The 21,079-nt window shown below is 35.1% G+C and overlaps 2 protein-coding genes across 2 annotated transcripts in view; both read left to right on the top strand.

Annotated features, from left to right (window-relative positions):
- LOC149831710 (transcription factor MYB3R-2-like) overlaps positions 1-11,103 on the top strand; it is a 29,704-nt gene extending 18,601 nt beyond the window's left edge. The window contains exons 5-6 of the mRNA XM_090012181.1: positions 10,342-10,436; positions 10,583-11,103. Of these exons, the coding sequence (XP_089868307.1) occupies positions 10,342-10,436; positions 10,583-10,708 (221 nt within the window). The 3' untranslated portion in view covers positions 10,709-11,103. The remainder of the gene's footprint in view (positions 1-10,341; positions 10,437-10,582) is intronic.
- An 80-nt stretch (positions 11,104-11,183) lies between these two features.
- Positions 11,184-21,079, top strand: part of LOC149831709 (transcription factor MYB3R-1-like) — a 49,473-nt gene continuing 39,577 nt past the window's right edge. The window contains exon 1 of the mRNA XM_090012180.1: positions 11,184-11,266. Coding sequence (XP_089868306.1) covers positions 11,253-11,266 — 14 coding nt within the window. The 5' untranslated portion in view covers positions 11,184-11,252. The remainder of the gene's footprint in view (positions 11,267-21,079) is intronic.

Below are 21,079 nucleotides of genomic sequence, written 5' to 3'. Positions count from 1 at the left end.
ACAGTTTCTCTCATTTTACCTGGATATTCTTTATGAAACACAAATCAGAGGTCTTCTCTATTTTCCGTCACTTTTATGCCTATGTTAAAAATCAATTCTCTCAAAATATCCAAATTCTCCAATGTGATGGAGGTGGTAAGTATTCCTCCCAAGAATTTTTAGATTTTCTCCAAGATAATGGCATGCATCGTAGAGTTTCTTGCCCGTACACTCCACAACAAAATGAAATTGCTGAACGCAAACACAAACATATTGTAGAAAGTGCAATGAGTATGATGCATGAGAGTAACTTACCCATTAGTCTTTGGTCTGAAGCCTTTCACACTGCCACTCATGTGATAAACCGCCTTCCTATGCCTATTCTTGAAAATCAATCTCCCTATTATGTTCTCTTTGGTGCACATCCCGATTATAATGAGTTACGAGTTTTTGGATGCACATGTTATGTTCATATTGACCAATCCATGAGGACTAAATTCCAGGACAAAGCCTCTATATGCCAATTTGTAGGTTATGCAGATGAATACAAGGGTTACAGATGCTATGATCCTGCTAATAAGAAGATTAGAATTTCCGGAAATGTTGTTTTTGATGAAAATAATTTTCTGGGAAAAGAAACAGAGGCCAATCGTGAACCTACTGGTGCAGTTGCTAATTGGTATGATCCATGGCTTAGTGCTGAACTTATTTCACATGCTGCCGAGCATACTATTCTGTCTCCTGAAAGCATACATGGTGAGACAGTTTCAGATGATGCATCACAAGCAGAGTGTCTAAGATACAAAAGAAATGTGTATACCAGGAGATCTAGAGAGCAAACGAATGTACCTGCTGAAGAACACATTGCATTGTCTAATGACAGAGAAGCACCAAGAAGATCAGGCAAGATAAGGCATCCTATTGAAAAGTGGGTTAGTTATGACAACTTTTCTATGGACTTTCAGATTTTTCTATCCCAGATTGAAAAACACGATGAACCACTTGGTTTTCATTAAGCTATTCAATCCCACAAATGGATTGAAGCGATGAATGAGGAGATCGAGGCACTTCATGAATGTCGAACATGGGAGATAGTTGGCCGTCCTCCAAACAAAAATGTTGTTGGTTCCAAATGGGTTTATAAAACTAAATATAAACCGGATGGTAGCATTGAACGGTACAAGGCGCGTCTTGTGGCCAAGGGTTTCACTCAAGAATATGGTCAGGATTATGATGAGACATTTAGTCCAGTGGTGAGAATGAGAACTATTCACATTATACTTGGCCTGGCAATTGAACATGGGTGGATCCTCAGTCAGCTTGATGTTAAGAATGCATTCCTTCATGGGGACTTAAAGGAAGAGGTCTATATGGAACAACCTCAAGGTTATGCAGAGGGAAGCCCAAAAGAATATGTATGCAAGTTAACCAGAGCTTTGTATGGATTGAAGCAAGCTTCTAGGTCATGGTTTGAAAGCTTTTCCTTAGAAATCCCTAAATATGGTTTCTTTCGTTCCCAACTTGACCATTCTCTGTTCATATATAGGAACAGTACTACTATGATTTTCTTACTCATATATGTTGATGATATTGTTATCACTGGTAATGCTCCAGACCACATTCAGCGAATTAAAGTTCTATTGAGTATGCGGTTCAAAATGAAAGACCTTGGGGAGATGAGATATTTTCTTGGAGTAGAGGTAGACAGACAAGGTGATAAAATGTCATTAACTCAACATAAATACACTCTTGATCTTCTGGCTAAAGCAAAAATGACAAATTGTAAACCTCTACCCACACCCAGTGTTGTTAACCAAAGGCTCAGTATTTGTGATGGTGAGTTATATCCTGATGCAGTCAAGTATCGGAGTTTAGTAGGTATGCTACAATACCTTACCTTTACTAGACCAAACATTGTGTATTCTGTCAATCAAGGATCTCAATTCATGCATGAACTAAAGACTGGTCACATGGATGATGTCAAACGCATCCTTCGCTATCTAATAGGAACGGTGGGTGATGAACTCACATATACTCAATCTTTATAGAAATCACCAAAACATGACATATTGACCTATACAGATGCAGACTGGGCAGGGGATCCAGATGAGAGAAGGTCTGTTTCAGGATACTATGTTTTCATTGGGAGAAATCTTGTCTCATGGAGTAGCAAAAAACAGAAGGCTGTGGCAAGATCTAGCACAGAGGCAGAGTATAGATCTATGGCAGCTACCACAACAGAAGTGACCTGGATTAGGCATCTTCTTACAGAGATGGGAGAGGATATCTCAAATTCGACACTTATGTGTGATAATAGAAGTGCTATACAAATTGCATTCAATCCTGTTCATCACAGTCAGACTAAACATATTGAAATCGATCAATATTTCATCAGACAAAAGATAGTCGACAAAGAGATTGAACCGGTTTATGTGCCTTCAAAAGACCAAGTTGCCGATATGTTTACAAAAGGTCTTACAAGTCACCGTTTCTGGTATCTGAAGAACAAGTTGCACATGGTTCAACCCCATGCACAACTTGAGGGAGGGTATTAGAATGTGGAATATGGATTAGATATGGATCCGATATCGGATCCATATCCATTCACGAGTTTTGCCTTAGTTGTATTATAATGTAACATGTGTTACTTATAAGGGGCACTTTTATCCTTGTAAAAGATAATTGTAACCCTATATTAATGAAGCACTAGTGCAACAACCAAGACAGTTTTGGGGCTGCCGATTTCTCAAGAAGAGTTCTCTCTCTCTCTTTCTCTCTCTCTTTCACGTGTTTTTACAATTACGACTATGCTGCGACAACAAAAGTTTTATTTATGTTGCCAGCAACTGGACGTTTGACGAACGAACCAAGCATATCGAGATGGATTGTTACTATGTACGGATTTTTTTTACACGGCACCATTGATCTTCCCTATGTTTCTTCATAATATCAAATGGCAGACTTCTTTACCAAACCTCTCGATGCTCCTCAATTTCACTTTCTCTTGGACAAACTTTCGGTTATCCAACCGTAAGTTTGAGGGAGAGTGTTAGATAACATGTAATAACCTAGGCTAACTAGGAATCTTTGTTCTTTTTTTTTTTAGTTTAGTTAGCATATGATTTTTCTTTTATTTTTTACTTTATAGCCTTTTTGACTAGTCAATATTTGACTTAGTAAAAAAGCTAAAGAGTTGTTGGGCTCCCAACGACTCTATTTAGAGCCGTTGGGAGCCCAACGACTCCCTCCTCTAAGCCCTCTCATTGTATATAAATATGGGGCTTTGCCCCCTCACAATGTAAGCTTTTTCTAGTGTGATTCTCAATCAATAATATATGTTTTTTTCTTCTTGTTGTTGCGTACCCTTTTTTGGGTATTTTGTATGAACCTTTGTGGTTCTTGTGAGTGTTCTTTCTCGACACTTTTGTTGGAGCTATTTGAAGTTTTGATTGGTGGTGATCCAAGAACTCATCTTCTTACAATCCTAACAACAATAAATAAATTTTTTGAATGAATATAGTGCAATCACATGCACAATTAAGATGACAATTGATGCATTCAAATGCAATGCAATCATATGCAATATCTATATAAGCAAGCTATATAGAGAGAGCTCAATTTAGATTACAAGTCTACCACAGGACAATCAATGCCATACAACATTAAAGAGGGCTATATAGAAAATCTAGTACCTGCACAAGTTACAACTAACCATGGATACTCATAAAGATATAAAACAAACTCATGTATATGCAATAATCTAAATAACTTAAAGCCACATATCTGGAACATATTTAAGCATATATGCAAATTATAAATTAAAGCACTAAGAACACAATATAAATTTTTTTATGTTATAAATCCAATGATTCAAAAGTCTTTTAATCAAGAATACACATGTCTACCAAAGATTTAAGTGAACAAGGACGTCTATCAATAATGGACAAGTACTAAAGTGAATCATGAGAAAAACACTTATAACACCTATAAAGAGCAAACACAAAGAAGTTTCTCATGATTCTCAACTTAATATTTTTATTAAAAACTAAGTATGCAACATAATATTTAAATTCCATGCAAAACATGCAAAATAATGCCACGAGACTAAGAAAATAACATAATTATAAGTACTACAAAAATGATCAACAAGAGAAACACCTAATATCATAACTACTGTCCCACAAAAGGACTATAAAAGGCTTTTATTAAAGTGAATAACTTCTCATAAGAAATTATGCTCGATACCTTATGCACGAATAAACAATCTTATTCATCATGTAAGGCAATCATAGGTGCACAAGGATCAAATATCAATATAAAAAATATTTATTCATAAGCATATCATAATTTTTAATCCTTCATATGCTACTTTTAATACACCAAGAATAAAGATGAAAATTAAACACAAGTTTAAGCAAAATTTCATAAGATCATACTTGTGAAATACACACAACACCATTATTCTAAAATATCTCAAATTATTTTAAATTATATGACAATTTTTCAAAAAAACAAACAAAACAAAGTTCAATAATAAATACGAACATGATTTGACATTTATAATCATGACTTGTTCAAATAAAGCATCTAAATGCCAACAATATATGCTCAAGTATACAAGATTATATACATATATATCAAATAAAGCAAGTTTTGAAAGATTAAGATTCAAACATGATTTCAAATATATATATATATATATATATATATATATATATATATATACTCGATAAGGGTATTCCTGTAATTCTGCCCAATAAGGGCATTGTAGTCATTTTTATATATTTTCTTCTTTTTATTTTTGTTTTTCTTTTTATGAAATGCATTCACATTGGGGTCCCAACTAAGAGTCGTTGGGCCCCCATCGGTCACAATTGTGACCTTTGGGAGCCGAACGACACCTTGTTGGGCCTCCCAATGTGGTTTCTCTCTCCTACTTTTCTCCCTCTCTCTCACTCTCCTTTGCCTATAAATAAGTGGGGTCCCCCCCTTTGTAAAGCATGGCTTCTTGAAGCACTTTGTTGCATTTATAAAGATTTTATGTTTGCAAGCCATTGCTGGCTTTTGTGTATGTCCATTTTGGACTTGTTCTTTGCTTTCTATGTGTGAATGTCCATTGTAGGACATTGTTCTTATTTCCGCATATTTCATTACATGCTATCAGAGCAAGGTGTATGCTCTTGATTCTAGATATAGCTAGTTGACTAGTTATATTTTTCATATTGTTTTTCTCTCTTTGTTTGTCTTTTTGAGATTAAAATGAAAGGAGAGCAAAAGATTGACCTCTCTTTCAAACTTAATGGTACCAACTACATGATGTGGGCTGCCGTCATGGAGAACAATCTCAAGGGTAAAAAAGCTTTGGGGATATGTCATGGGCACTATTCCGGAACCACAACTCCAACTCACCAAGATGGATGGTGATAAAGAAAAAGCACTTGAAGGAAATGCCCGCTTAAAGGCTATTGAAGATCACCAATCTAAAGTTGAAGATTGGGAAAACAAGCATGCAAAAATTCTTGCTTGGTTCATGAACAATATGGAGCTCAAAATTTGCGCCAACATTGCTAAATTTTGAATGGCGAATGAAGCATGGTTCTTTATGAAAGGTATGTATACTCAAAAGGACCTTGCTCGTCAATTCTTTCTCCAAGAAAAAATTCGTACTATTAAGCAAGGGAAAATGGGTGTAAGAGATTACTTTAGCACCCTTGGACCCTTATGGGATGAGCTATCCCTACTAGAACCAAAGTGGGTCTCTAGTTACGATGTGGAACTAAGGAGAGAGCAAATGGAAAAAGAACACTTTTTCCAATTTCTTTATGGGCTTAGGCACGAATATGAACAAGTTAGATCCTCCCTGCTTCATAAATCTAAACCTCTTCCTTTGGAAGATGCCATAGCCGAAATATGCCAAGAAGAAACTCTCCTTGGCATGATTAAGGGAGGAGATGAAGTTTTGGTCGTGTCTAAACCCGACAATCATATGAAAGCTTATAAGCCTCCACACTTTGGGAGGCAAAATAACTATAATGACAACTATAGAAAAGCCATTTGCCATCATTGCCAAGAACTGGGTCATATAAGACCTAATTGCCCTAAGCTAAATGAAGCCCCAAAAGGTAAGGTTGCCTCCATTGAAGAAATTACACAAAAGGAGGAGCCCATCAAAGGGAAGGAGTCCTTCTCTCTTGCTCAACTATCGGAGGCACTTCAAATTCTACTCAAATCGCCATCAACTTCGGGTGCCGCCATAGCTTCTTCTTCTCCTCCAGGTATGTCCTTTTGGATTCTTGATTCTAGAGCTTCCTTTTATATGACCCCACTAGAAAATGGGCTATCCAATTTGTGTAATAACTCTAAAAGCTCTTATGTTTCAATCGCCGATGGTACATCTTTACAAGTAAAAAGTTTTTGAACTTTAAATTTTTCCAAAGATTTTTTTGTGCCAAACGTAAGAGTGGTATCTCAACTTAATTTAAATCTCCTTTTTGTTTCTCAAATATGTGACCATGGATGTGAAATCTCCTTCTCAACTAAGAATTGCTCTATACAGGATTTTCGGTCTGGGAAGAAGATTGGGCAAGGCCATAGGAGGGGAGATCTCTATTACATGAGCAACTTGAAACTTTCCACCAACTCTTTTTGTAATCATGTCCATGATAAAAATATTGAAACTTGGCACCAAAGACTTGGACATCCAAGTTTCTAAAAAATGTACTCATTTCCTTTTGAAAAGAAATTTTGTAATGAGAAACATTTTGTTTGCAAGAATTGTATTTTGGGAAAATGAAATCCACTCATTTTCCAAATAGAACTTTTGTGTCCAAAAGACCTTTTAAGTTAGTTCACTCGGACGTATGGGGTCCTTCTCCGGTCATATCGAAAGGAGGATACTCCTATTATGTTACTTTCATTGATGACTACACTAGATATGTATAGATCTATTTTCTCAATTTAAAATCCGAAGTCTTTACCTTTTTCAAGAAATTTCATATGATAGTCAAAAATCAATTTTCAAGTAATATTTCTAATCTTAGATCCGATTCGGGTGGAGAGTATCTATCAAATGAATTTCAAAATTATTTGGAAATAAATGGAATTTGTCATCAAAGATCATGTCCTAAGATTCCTCAACAAAACGGTCTAGCCGAAAGAAAGCATACACATTTTGGAAATCACTAGGACACTTCTTATTTCCAAGGAAATTTCAAAAAGTTATTGGGCCGAAACCGCTTTAACATCAACTTGATAAATAGAATGATATCTTCATCCTTACAAAATACATCTCTATATGAAAAATTATTTGAAAGAACACCCGATTTCAATAGATTAAGATTTTTTGGGTGTAAATGTTTTGTCCTTACACATAAAAGAGATAAATTATCTTCTAAAGCTATTGAATGCATTTTCTTAGGATATGGAGAAAATCAAAAGGGTTTTAGATGCTTCGATCTTAAAAATAACAAACTATATGTCTCTAAAGATGTAACCTTTTTAGAAAATGAAAATGGTTTTGAGAAAAATAAAGATATTGACGAAAGAGAATATGCTTTCTTATTTGATCTTCTTTCTCAAGAAGATGTGACTCCTCAAGGAGAGGAAATTTCTGATGATTTGTTAAATGACCTAGAGGATATTCCTCTTAACAATGTTGAAAATGAAGGTGATAAACCAATTCAAACTTATGTTAGGCGTGGTCAACAAGTTTCCATGAGTGCCTTAGAAAAATACTCTCAAGGTTCTAATATAGAAGAAACCTCTTTAAGGAGATCCGGTTGAATCTCCAATCCTCCTAATATGTTTGTTTCCTATGAGTCTCTAACACCAAAGTATAGAGCGTGTCTAATTGCGTTACACTTTTTTCATGAACCATCACATTATAATGAAGCCAAAAACATTCTTCAGTGGGTTGAAGCCATGAACTTAGAACTTAGTGCCCTTGAGAAGGCAAAAACCTGGGAAATAACCTCATTACCCACCGAAAAGAAAGCTATTGGATGTAGATGGGTCTTTAAAATTAAAACTAAAAGTGATGGGTCATTAGAACGATATAAAGCCCGGTTGGTAGCCAAGGGATATGCTTAAGAATACGGTATAGACTATGACGAAACCTTCGCTCCTGTAGCTAGGATGATTAGTGTTAGGACTCTTATTGCGGTTGCGTCAGTTAAAAAATGACCTATTTATCAATTAGATGTTAAGAATGCATTCCTAAATGGTGAATTAAATGAAAAGGTCTACATGGATCCTCCACCTAGAGTATATATTGGTGAAAATAAAATTCTCAAACTTAAAAAGGCATTATATGATTTAAAACAAGCTCCAAAGACTTGGCATGATAGATTTAGCAATGTAATGACAAGTTTAAATTTTCGTTCATGTTATACTGACACTGCTTTATTTGTGAAAAATGTAGGGTCTTCAGTAGTCATTTTACTGTTTTATGTTGATGACATGATCATCACTGAAAGTGATGAGCAAGGAATCAATGATATTAAGAAAGTTTTAAAAGGAAATTTTGACATGTCTGACCTTGGTTTCTTAAGATATTTTTTAGGTATTGAAGTAGCGTACTCTCTTCGAGGGTACATTCTCTCTCAGATGAAACTTGCTGCTGACATTTGTTCCAAGTCTGACATCTCGGATGATAAGAAGACAAAAACCCTTGAGGTTATCAATGCAAAGTTGAGATTGGAAGATGAAACACTTTTCGAGGATCCTACTCCCTACCGCCAACTTGTTGGGTCTCTGACATACTTATCCATCACTCGGCCAGACATAGCTCATGCTGTTCACTCAGTCAGTCAGTTTCAACATGCACCTGCAACTGTGCACATGAGTGCAGTCTTAAGAAGTCAGATACATTAAAAATACCATAATTAAGGGAGTTTTTCTTTCCTCTTCGCATCACTTAATTTAATTGCTTATACTGATGCTGATTGGGAAGGAAATCCCAATGATAGAGTCTCAACTACTGTTTTTTGTGTTTTATTAGGTGACTATAATTTTCTAGAGATGCAAGAAACAACACAAAGTATCATTGTCCTCAAATGAAGCGGAGTATCGTACAATGGCCACTACAACCATGGAGCTTGTGCGGCTTAGAAGGCTCCTCAGTGATATGGGCATAGTCATCTCTACTCCTTCGAAGATGTGTTGCGACAATAAAAGTGCAATTTATATCGCAAGCAATCACACCTTCCATGAGCATACTAAACACATTGAGATGGACTGCCACTATGTTCGTGATGAATACCTAAGAGAAACCATAGCACTGCCTTACGTTACATTAGAGTACCAGTTGACGGACTTCTTCACTAAATCTCTTGCTGCTCCTTGTTTTATGTTCCTTCTCAACAAACTTTCGGTTATATCCCCGTAAAGCTTGATGGAGGGTGTTAAAATACATGTAATCAATATATATATATATATATATATATATATATATATATATATATATATATATATATATATATATATATATATATCCATCATACCCGATAAAGTTATTCCTGTAATTCTGCCCAATAGGGGCATTGTAGTTATTTTTATATTTTTTCTTTTTTTCTTCTTTTTCCTTCTTTTTATGAAATGCATTCACATTGGGGGTCCCAACTAAGAGTCGTTGGGCCTCCCAATGTGGTCTCTCTCTCCTACTTTTCTCCCTCTCTCTCACTCTCCTTTGCCTATAAATAAGTGGGGTCTCCCCCTTTGTAAAGCATGGCTTCTTGAAGCCCTTTCTTGCATTTATAAAGATTTTATGTTTGCAAACTATTGTTGGCTTTTGTGTATGTCCATTTTGGACTTGTTCTTTGCTTTCTATGTGTGAATGTCCATTGTAGGACATTGTTTTTATTTCCGCATATTTCATTACATATATATACACATATATAATTTTAAAGATAAGGAAAATAAGTGTTCCTCTTGCATGATGCATGAAATAGATAATACAAGAAACACTTAAAGATATAAGATGCATACGAGTCAAGATTTCCCTTGAATCCATGCCACACCACGATCATGAATCCTTCACGAAACACAAACTCAATTATTGGTTTGGCTATCAGAATGAATAGCTGAGAGGCAGAAGGTTAGCAATGCAATGGGATGCTGACATGTTTCATTCTTGACATTCAATTAGTTGTCATGCACATTCATGAATTTCATATTGGTTCTATGGCTTATCTCTTCCTAAAGAGAAAAATATTCGTCTTCGTCTGTCTCTTTTGTGGAAGTTACTTTTGTATATTTTGCCTAATCTGTAATCACTATCTGAAATTTCTTAGAAGATAATTTTCTCTTCTTAAATTTGAGGAAATGCATAACTGTATGCATGTTTGTTTACTTGCTTTCAAACAGCTGAATTTTTCAAGAATCGGACTGATGTTCAGTGCCTGCATAGGTGGCAGAAAGTTTTAAATCCTGCACTGGTTAAAGGGCCATGGACAAAAGAGGTAGGATGACTACTTTGATCGGGGTCCCATTCATTGTTGTCATTAAATTTAATGGTTTGACTTGATCAAATACTTTAACCAAACTGTGGCCCATTAATATGAATCTTATTGCAGTTTTTACTAAATGTTTTTGTCACATTAAATAGGAGGATGACATGATAGTAGAGCTTGTTAATAAACATGGTGCAAAAAAGTGGTCAACCATTGCACAAGCATTACCTGGACGCATTGGTAAACAATGTCGTGAGAGGTTAGAAGACAACTTGCCTTGAATATTTTTATTCCTGGGACTATAGTTCATAGTACATATCCTTTATGTGTCTTCTTCTAAGTAAATGTACCATATACATCAAATCCTACACCTAGTGTTTGTCTTTTATATTTCTCTCATCTCATTTTCTCCCTTCATTTTGTAATTGTTTAAGCCTTTCTTTATTTCAATTGTCTTCCCTCATTGGTTAGATTGGAGGTAATACACTCTGGTTCTTTCCTTTTAAATATATCTGAACCATTTATTTGTTGGATTTTTATGTAATGTTTATGTGGAATGATGATAATATTCTTGCTTCTTCAAAATTTCCAACATGCATCTTTCAAGGGACAAGATTAAACACTAATGTAGTACTGAAAAGCTACGGTCCCTTGATTTCTTGCTTAGAGCTTCCATTGAATTTCTCATCTCTGGTCTCATTTTTCAATCAATGCCTTACCTAACTATGATAATTTATTCTCTGTTTATGTAATGACTTGAATGGATTGGAGGAGCTGAATAAAAAGGACAGACCAATCTTTGCTTTGGTGGAAAGCAATAGCAGCATGATCTTGTGCTTGTATGTCATGCTCCTACTCCCCTATCTTTTTCTTCGGCAATGAAATTCCATTGTGCCATTCATTCAGATGCTTCCAGCTACTATAGTCAATGAGTTGAAATAGATGAATATGCTTGCCAGGATTAGATCGATTGATCTGACTTGTTTAACATTATGGCTTGTGTGTATTCCAAGTAAAAGGATTTCAATCAAAAGTTTGTTTACGAGTCACTGGACTTGGTTAACAATCTGAAAATTTTCCTGGGTGGCAAATCAGTTATCAATCAACCATGGGTTCATACCAGTCTTGGTTGGTCCAAGTGCCTATACCACCTGCTACAATTGATCTCTTAAACAGGATTTTAAACTTCTTTTTTTTTCCACTTTTAACATAAATATGGTTTTGTAGCACATTGATACATTTTTTTCCCAGGGGTGGCGGGGGGGAGGGGGTTGGGGTTGAGGGAGGGGCAGTGGTTTATATTACATATGTAATCTAACACAAAAAAGTATACAAGAGGTGCCTCTTATGGGCAAGAACAATATATAAGAACAATGACCTCTTATGGGTCCATCACTAAGAACACTCACAAGTGCCCACTCTAGGTCCAAGAACATAAAAAATAATAATCTTTATTATGCAAAATGCTTATTGAAAGCATTAACTTTACAAGGGGAGAAGGTGCCTTTAAATAAGCACAATACAATGCACATGGGCTGGTCCAACTAGCCCTGATGGACCAGCCCCAACAGCTATAAATATTGCTGTTATAAATATAGCTGCTGGGACTAGCCCAACAGCTATAAATATGGCCGTTGGGACTAGCCCAACAGCAGCTATATTACCCAACATCTATATTTATAGCTGTTGGGACTAGCCCAACAGCTCTTTAGCTATGGCTAAAGGACATGTATTAATTAGATAAAAAAGACTGTTGTGCCCCTAATGGACACAACCTAGTGTACAACAACAAACAACAACTACGCCTTCATCCCAAAACAATTAGGGTCGGCGATATGAACCAACAAAGAAAATCATTCTGGGTCTTCCACATGAATCCTTCTCCTCCAATCATTTCTATCCAATGCCATGTCCTCGGTGAGGTTCCAATCATTCTGGGACACAACCTACTGTATTGAGGTAATTTACATTGTATTGAGGTAATTTACATAAATATCTTTAATGGATAATCCCTATCACAATAACACACACACACACACACATATATATATATATATATATATATATATATATTAACACCCCCCTTAAACTCACGGAGTGACAACCAAGAGTTTGCCAAGAAGAAAGTGAAATCTAGGAAATGGAAGTGCCTTAGTGAAGAAGTCCGTTGGTTGGTATTCAGAAGGCACATATGGTAAAGTGATGGTCTTCTTCAGGAACTTCTCTCGAACGTAGTGACAATCCATTTCAATGTACTTTGTACGCTCATGAAATGTATGATTGCTTGCAATATATACAACATTCTTGTTGTCACAACACAATCTTGAAGGTTCAGATATGTGAACTCCCAAGTCGTCAAGTAACTGTCTCAACCATACTAACTCAGAAGTCATTGCGGCAATGACACAATACTCAGCTTCTGTGGAAGATAGCGACACCTTTTGTTACTTCTTGCATTTGTAGGATATCAATGAGTCACCTACAAAAACACAAAGACCAGTGGTTGAGCGACGACCATTTACATCTCCTCCCCAATCAGAGTCAGAATATGCAATAACATCTAATGAGGAAGAAGATGACAAAATAGACCATGATTAATTGTATTTTTAATATATCTAACTATCTGTAATGAAATAGCAAAAAATACAAAATCAATGCCACTAAGGGCTTTACAAGATTGCTATCACAGGAGTGCATAAGCACAAACTAATGCCATTAAGGGCTTACAAGATCACAACACAACTTGCACAAGCACAAGTCCACTATAAGACAAAACAATAGCCATCATGGGGCAACAACACAAGCACTAAGTGCATATAAAACATTAAGAAACTAAATAGAAAAGCACAAAGTGTAAAAATATTCATCTTTATTGAGCATAAATGCTTAAGAGAAGTATTAGTTACAAGAGCGGGGTTCAACCCCTATATATACACAAAGGGAAAGCATGAGGCTCTATTGAGGGGCTCCCAATAGAGTCGTGGTCACAAATGTGACTGTTGGGAGCCCCCAACGACTCTATGATCTTTTGACCGTAGAGCCCATGCTCTTTACAAAAAACACACACAAAAAAAAGATAAAAATAAATAAATAAGAGAAAAACTGTACCTAATAAACAATACTATTACATGAGTAAAATGATAAAAATACCCCTAAAGGATATTTACCTATTACATCAATACATACATATATATAAATATGTATATCTATATATATACAAAATGAAACAAATATGCATGTATCACAATATATATATATATATATATATATATATACACACACACACATGTACAACTTAACACTCTCCCTCAAACTTACAGTGAGATATACCGAAAGTTTGAAAATACAACAAAGATTCAATGGAAAGGATTCAAGTCTCCAAGTGGCTTCAATGAAAATCTCCATCTTTATAACATATTAGAGAGTTTTGCAAATACAATTCTTCAAATGTCTTTTATTGGTGATCATCCCCAATCGCCTTCATCGGCTATCTCCATCTTCATAATGCATTGAAGATATTCCTTTCTCGATCCGTCACATCTTTAAGAACCTGTAGCGAAAACAAAACACAGGTCCCAACTACAAAAAGAATATATTTTAACCAAATAGTTATGAAGTTTCAAAACAAGTATATATATATATATATTTTGAACAAAAATAACATTTAAGGAAAAACTTTTTAAGCAAAGTGGTGATAATTTTTAGAAATATTAGATAACCGTTAAGAAAGACATGAAGAGCATACCTCAAAAGAGAAATCTTTATGAAATCAAATTTAGATAATCATAAACTCAAAATAAACGTATTTTTCAAGAAAACATAAATATTGATGATAAGAGAATTCAATCACTAAAAAACATATCAATTCTCAAGAAGAGATAAACAATTATGCATAAATAATACCGTAAGTATTTCAATCATGCATATAATAAAAAAGCGGAGCTAATTAAATTCATGCATCATGTAATTAAATCATATTTAATGCACATGAAGCGACAATAAAAAGATAACTATTTTTATCAATAAAATGCACATAACATGCATGAATTTAATATAAAGAGTCAAGTACCTTCAATTATGAACCAAAGTGCCCATCAATATCAAGTGAACAATCCACAAGCGTTTATTTAAGAATACACTCACAAAACCCACAAAGGGGCACACACAAGAAGACTCACAATATAAAGAATAAGATTATCATAAGAATGCAAAAATGCTTGGAGTTTTTATCTATAAACATATTCCATAAAAACAAGTAGTAAAAGTTTAGAAATTTTAAAGAGAGATTTTAAAAATCTCATATAACAAAGATAATGATATTTACAAATCAACACCAATTTGCGAAAAATATGAAGAAATTTAAATTCTCACAAATATCAAGAAGTGATATTTTTCTAACTTCAACAATAGTTTGACCACCACGAGCAATCACCTCACTAGGCCTTCAAACCTCAAAAATCAAGTGTATCAACGATTAGAACAAGAGCATAGATATAATGCTACTAAAGGGCCAAAGACACACACGAAGGTGTGAATAGACAACTCTTGTCTACATTTAATGACACTAAAAAATCAAGTGTATCAACGACTAGATCAAGAGTATAATGCCAACGATGGGCTAAAATCACACACGAAGGTGTGAATAAACATCTCTTGTCTACATATAATGACACTCACAAAACAAGTGTATCATCGACTAGATCAAGAGTATAATGCCAACAATGGTCTAAAAACACACACGAATGTGTGAATAAACATCTCTTATCTATATATAATGGTACTTAAAAATCAAGTGTATCAACGACTGGATCAAGAGTATAATCACAATGCCAACAATGAGCTAAAAACACACACGAAGGTGTGAACAAACATCTCTTGTCTACATATACTGACACTAAGATAAGATGCACAATAGGAGGAAACACAAAGGGTAAGAGAACTTGTAATGAAAACAAACTAATGCTCATCAATTTGTACAATCTTTCAAAACACCATAATTTCAAAAATAGATAGCCATCATAGATAAACATAATTATGACATCCAACATAATAATGGCCATATAACAAATGAGTGATACAACACACTCAGATCCAGAGATCAAACAATTGTTAGAGCCAAACCGTAAATTGACAAACTAAACTGACATAAAAGAGGTGCACACAACTCATCCCAACACCATCTCTAAATAAAAGAAATAACAATTCCAAGAGAAATGATGCATCATATAAAATTTTGTGATGGATACAACAAATGCCATAAGGAGGCAATAAATACTCACGAAAATCATTTTCTAAACAAGTTTGAAAAACTTGGACTGAATATAGTGCAATCATATGCACATGCAATCATAAGCATCGTTAATATAAACAAGCTATATAGAGAGACAACTCAATCTAGATTACAAGTCTACTATGAGACAATCAATGCCATTAAAAAGGACCAAAACATATATAGAGATTTTCAAATAACCATATAAAAAATGAAGTGCATATACAAGTACAATTAATCATGGATTCTCACAAAGCGATCAAAAGAACTCATGTATATACAATAATCTAAATAACTTTAAGCCACATATCTTATACAAAAGGCATGTATAGGAACAAATTTAAGCATATATGCAAGTGATAGATTTAAAGCACTAAGGGCACAATATAAAAAAATATATTTTATAAATAATAAGTATACAATGATTCAAAAGTCTTTAATCAAGAAGACACATGTCCACCAAAGATCTAAGTGGACAAACACGTCCATCAATAATAGACAAGTACTAAAGTGAACCATGAGAGAAACACATATAACTCCCATAAAAACACAAAAATTTTTCATGATTCTCAACTTAGTATTTTATTAAAAACCAAGTATGCAACACAATGTTTAAATCATATGCAAAGCATGTAAAATAATACCATGAGACTAATAACATAATCATAAGTTCTACAAAAAGGATCAACAATATAAACACCTAATATCATAACTATTGTCCCACAAAAGACCCATAAAGGACAATTATTAAAGTGAATGACTTCCCATAAGAAATTATGCTGAATAACTTATGCACAAACAAACAATCTTATTCATCATGTAAGGCAATTATAAGTGCATAAGGATCAAATATCAATAAAGATTATTTTATAAGCTAGATCATAATTTTTAACACTTCATATGCTACTTTTAATATACCAAGAGTAAAGCAAAATATTAAACACAAGTTCAAGCAAGATTTCATAAAATTATACTTGTGAAATACACACATAATTATTTTGGAATATCTCAAATTATTTTAAAACACAACAATTTATCAAAGAGAACAAAACCAAGTTCAACTATACGAACATGATTTGACATTTATAATCTTGACTTGGTCAAATAAAACATCTAAATGCCAACAATACATGCTCAAACATACACAATTGTATACATATATATATATATATGTATATATATATCAAAGCAAGTTTTGAAAAAATTTAAGATTCAAACATGATTTCAAAACATATATATGTCTAATTTGTTAAAAAATAAACAAATAAGTCTTATAAGATATTTAATAAAAAACAAGTCCAACGATGATTAAGAAACCATTTAAAGAGTTTTTTTTTAATAATAATAATCAAATATATATATATATATATATATATATATATATATATATATAACGGTAAAGAAAATAAGTGTTTTTTCATTCATAATGCATGGAATAGATAACATAAGAAATACTTAAGAATATAAGATGCATCGGTCTATATTTTCCTTGAATCTAAGCCACGCAACGATCATGAATCCTTCACGAAGCACGAACTCGAACCAAAGAATCCCAAGACCCAAAAGAGGAAAAATGCCAATAATTACCTGGCTCTGATACCATGTAATGAAATGACAAAAAATACAAAATCAATGCCACTAAGGGCTTTACAAGATTGTAATCACAAGAGTGCATAAGCACAAACCAATGCCATTAAGGGCTTATAAGATCGCAACACAATGTGCACAATCACAAGTCCACTACAGGACAAAATAATAGCCATCAAGGGGCAACAACACAAGCACTAAGTGCATATAAAACATTAAGGAACTAAATAGAAAAACTCAAATTGTAAAAATATTCATCTTTATTGAGCATAAATGCTTGAGAAGCATTAGTTACAAGAGAGGGGTGAAAAGAAGTGTATTCCCCTTGTTACGGGTCACGGATCTGGAGATCCAGACCCGTGATCATTACCTTCTCATTAATGGCACAATATAATTTATTCGTTTGTAATAAGGGTACTTTTGTACCCTAATCACTATAATAGTATGTTATTATCTATGTCACACGGACTCGGCTAAGGAGGTGCCGCACCCGAGTCGACATGCCCCGACACGGGTGCGGCTTCAGACTCGGCTCAGACTCGGTCAACGAGTCCGTCCACATTTTGGACTCGGTCAACTTTGACAGAGTCCAAAAATGTCCCTAAAAAACCAATTTTTTATATTTTTATTTAAAAAAATATATATAAAAAGAGTGACAGTGCTGCAGTCACAGACTGTGACAGTGCTGCAGTCACAGACTGTGCACAATCTGTGCAGTGTGCACAGTGCACAGTCTGTGACTGTGTGACTGTGCACAGTCATGTGACTGTGCACAGTCATGTGACTGTGCACAGTCACACAGACTGTGCTGTGGCATTTTAAAAATAAAATAAAATTATATATATATATATATTTGCCGAGTCCCCGTGTCCAAAAATTTTAAAATTGTGCCGCACCCGCACCCGCACCCATGTGACATAGGTTATTATAAAGAGGTTAATACAGCAACCGACCCTATGAAACATAGTGGGTATCGGTTTTCTCTGCAGTTTCTCTCTCCCTCTCTATCTCTCTCTTGTTTCTCAGCTTTCACGCAGGGAAGGACGAGAACATTGGAAATCTTTCATAGTATCAGAGCCACGCTACAACTGGAACTGAAATCGATCTCAAAGGTACGTCCAAAAGATCTGTCTCTTCTCAATTTTTTCTCTTCTAAGTCAAGAATTTTTTTTTCTCCCCCAATCTCGTATGTTCCCCCAATCTCGATTTCTCCGTCTCTTGATCTCGATCAGATCTGACGTTAATCAGATCTGATCAAACTCTCCTCTCTAACTAATCTGAGTTAACCCATTTTTCCCAATCTCGTTTTTTTTTATCTCTTGATCTCGATCAGATCTGACGTTAATCAGATCTGATCAAACTCTCTTCTCTAACTAATCTGAGTTAACTCAGAGAGGACTGGGTTAACTCAGCCCAGGTTTTCGATCTCAAACCCTTCGTTGAACCCCATCTGTTATTCTTCAATCTGTCAGCGTGATCTAATCACGCAATCGGGTCTTATTTGATCCAGCTATATCCCTGATCAGATCTGACCAAGCCGATCTGACGATACCCTCATTTCTACCATTTCATTTCCTATAGCTTGAAAGCATTGCGTCAATACCGAGTGTGAATTCATATTCACATATTTTTGTGGTTTTCGTATTCAGGATTCATTCCTTTCTGAAAATCAGAAATCTGACAAATATTCAGTTTCTGTTTTAAATTAGCCATTGATCTGAATTAGTTTCTGCAAAAAAAAGGGTTACAGAAACTGTAGACAGATTGTGTTGGACACACTCTTAATACTGTGAAACATGGATTCACTTCCTACTCAGTCGGTCCTTTCTTTAAGTTTCCTCACTCAACTCGTGTCTGAAAAGTTAAACAATGGTAACTTCTTGACTTGGAAGAGGCAAATCATACCTTTCATTAGGAGTCAGGATCTTTCTGGACATCTGGATGGATCTATTCCAGTTCCTCTCGAGTTTATATCACGAGAAGAAAGGGACAACAAAGGGGAATCTACTAGGGTATATGTTAGAAATCTTGAATTTGTAGCTTGGATGAAAAGAGACCAAGCGCTAGTTGCTTATATTACATCTACACTGTCACAAGAGGTACTTGTAGCAATTCCAGATGACTGCACTGCCATGCAACTTTGAAACAAACTTGTTCAGACATACTCACAGGTTTCTCAGGCCAGAATTCTGTTTCTTAAAAGAGAATTTCAAATGTTAAGAAAGGATTCTATGACCATCATGGAATACTTAAACAAAATTAAGCTTATCACAGATCAACTAGCAGTTGTTGGAAGTGCAGTAACTGATAAAGATTTGGTACAACAAACTCTCAGTGGATTGGGACACGACTATCATATGATTGTTACTTCCTTGTTGTGTTTACCTGAGTTGCCCAACTTTGAAGATCTGCGTGCAAAATTGTTACAATATGAGATGAACCTAAAGGGATTTTCTGAAGAATCATCTATGCATACTGGGGCACAAGAAGTTCTTACTACAGGGATTACTTATGCACGAGGACGAGGAAGCTATGATATCAAGGGAAAAGGAGGACAAGGGAGAAGTAGTCAAGGAGGTCGTGGACTATTACCTATACCCAACACATATTCCAATCCACAAAGACAGAGTCCAATTCCTACTTGCTTTCTATGTAATAAGAAGGGACATATCAAAGCTAATTGTTGGTTCAATCCTCAAAATAAAGGAAAATCGACACAAACTGAAGCAAAAAGAGGCACAGACAATACAAGGACTAGCGGAGAAGTAAAGGAGTTATTGTTGTCAGCCTTAGCATAATTGAATCTAAAACAGAATGAGCAAGGTACCTGGTACGTGGACTCTGGCACAACAACTCACATTACTGGTGATGCCAGTAAGCTCCTAAAACTTGTTCCTTACATTGGTAGAAGCAGTATAGTTACTGGAGATGGATCACACCACTCTATCTCTCATATTGGAAACTCTATTATACCCTTGTCTGAATCTTCTATCAACCTTTCAAAAGTTCTTTATGCTCCTAATATCAAGAAAAACATTGTTTCAGTCTCTAAACTTGTTGATGATACCAAAGCTTCAGTTGAATTTACTCCCTCTTCTGTTCTTGTCAAGGATCTCTGCACGAAGGAGACGTTCGCTAGAGGAAAACGATAAGGCAATATGTATGTCTTTCAAGAAGATCCTTCAGCACATATTCGCTCTGCAGAACCAAACTTGAAGCTCCACTCATCGTTGTCTTCTGAAAATTCTACCTGTGTCTTCAGTGTCTCTGAAATCAATAAGCCAAATCTTTGGCATAGTCGTCTAGGTCATTGCAGTAGTAGTTTCATTGAAAAGCTTGTTTCAAATAACCTCATTCCCAAGTCAAGTTTAGGAATAAATGTCAATGACAACAAATGTTCTAGTTGTCTCTTATGTAAGAGTCATGTCTTACCATTTCATTCTATCAATAAAAGAGCTTCAAGACCTTTTGAGACTATCTGTGCTGATGTTATGGGGCCTGCCCCAGTTGCTTCCATATATGGAACTAGATATTATCTTTTATTTGTTGACAGTTATTCTCGTTATTCTTGGATATTTTTCATGAAACACAAATCTGAGACTTTCAAGTTGTTTCGGAACTTCCATTCTTTTGTCAAAAACCAATTTTCTGAAAACATCCTTAGTTTCCAATGTGACAGAGGAGGTGAATTTTCTTCCATTGACTTTACTTTCTTCAAAGTAACAGGATAAGGAAAAAGGTGTCTTGCCCACACACACCTCAGCAGAATGAGATTGCTGAAAGGAAGCATCGCCAT

The sequence above is a fragment of the Nuphar pumila genome, chromosome 7 (genome assembly GCF_984573655.1).
Source record: "Nuphar pumila chromosome 7, dmNupPumi1.hap1.1, whole genome shotgun sequence".
Classification (NCBI taxonomy): Eukaryota; Viridiplantae; Streptophyta; class Magnoliopsida; order Nymphaeales; family Nymphaeaceae; genus Nuphar; species Nuphar pumila.
Note: the sequence above shows the minus strand (reverse complement) of the source record. Positions and strands in the feature narration are given on the sequence as shown.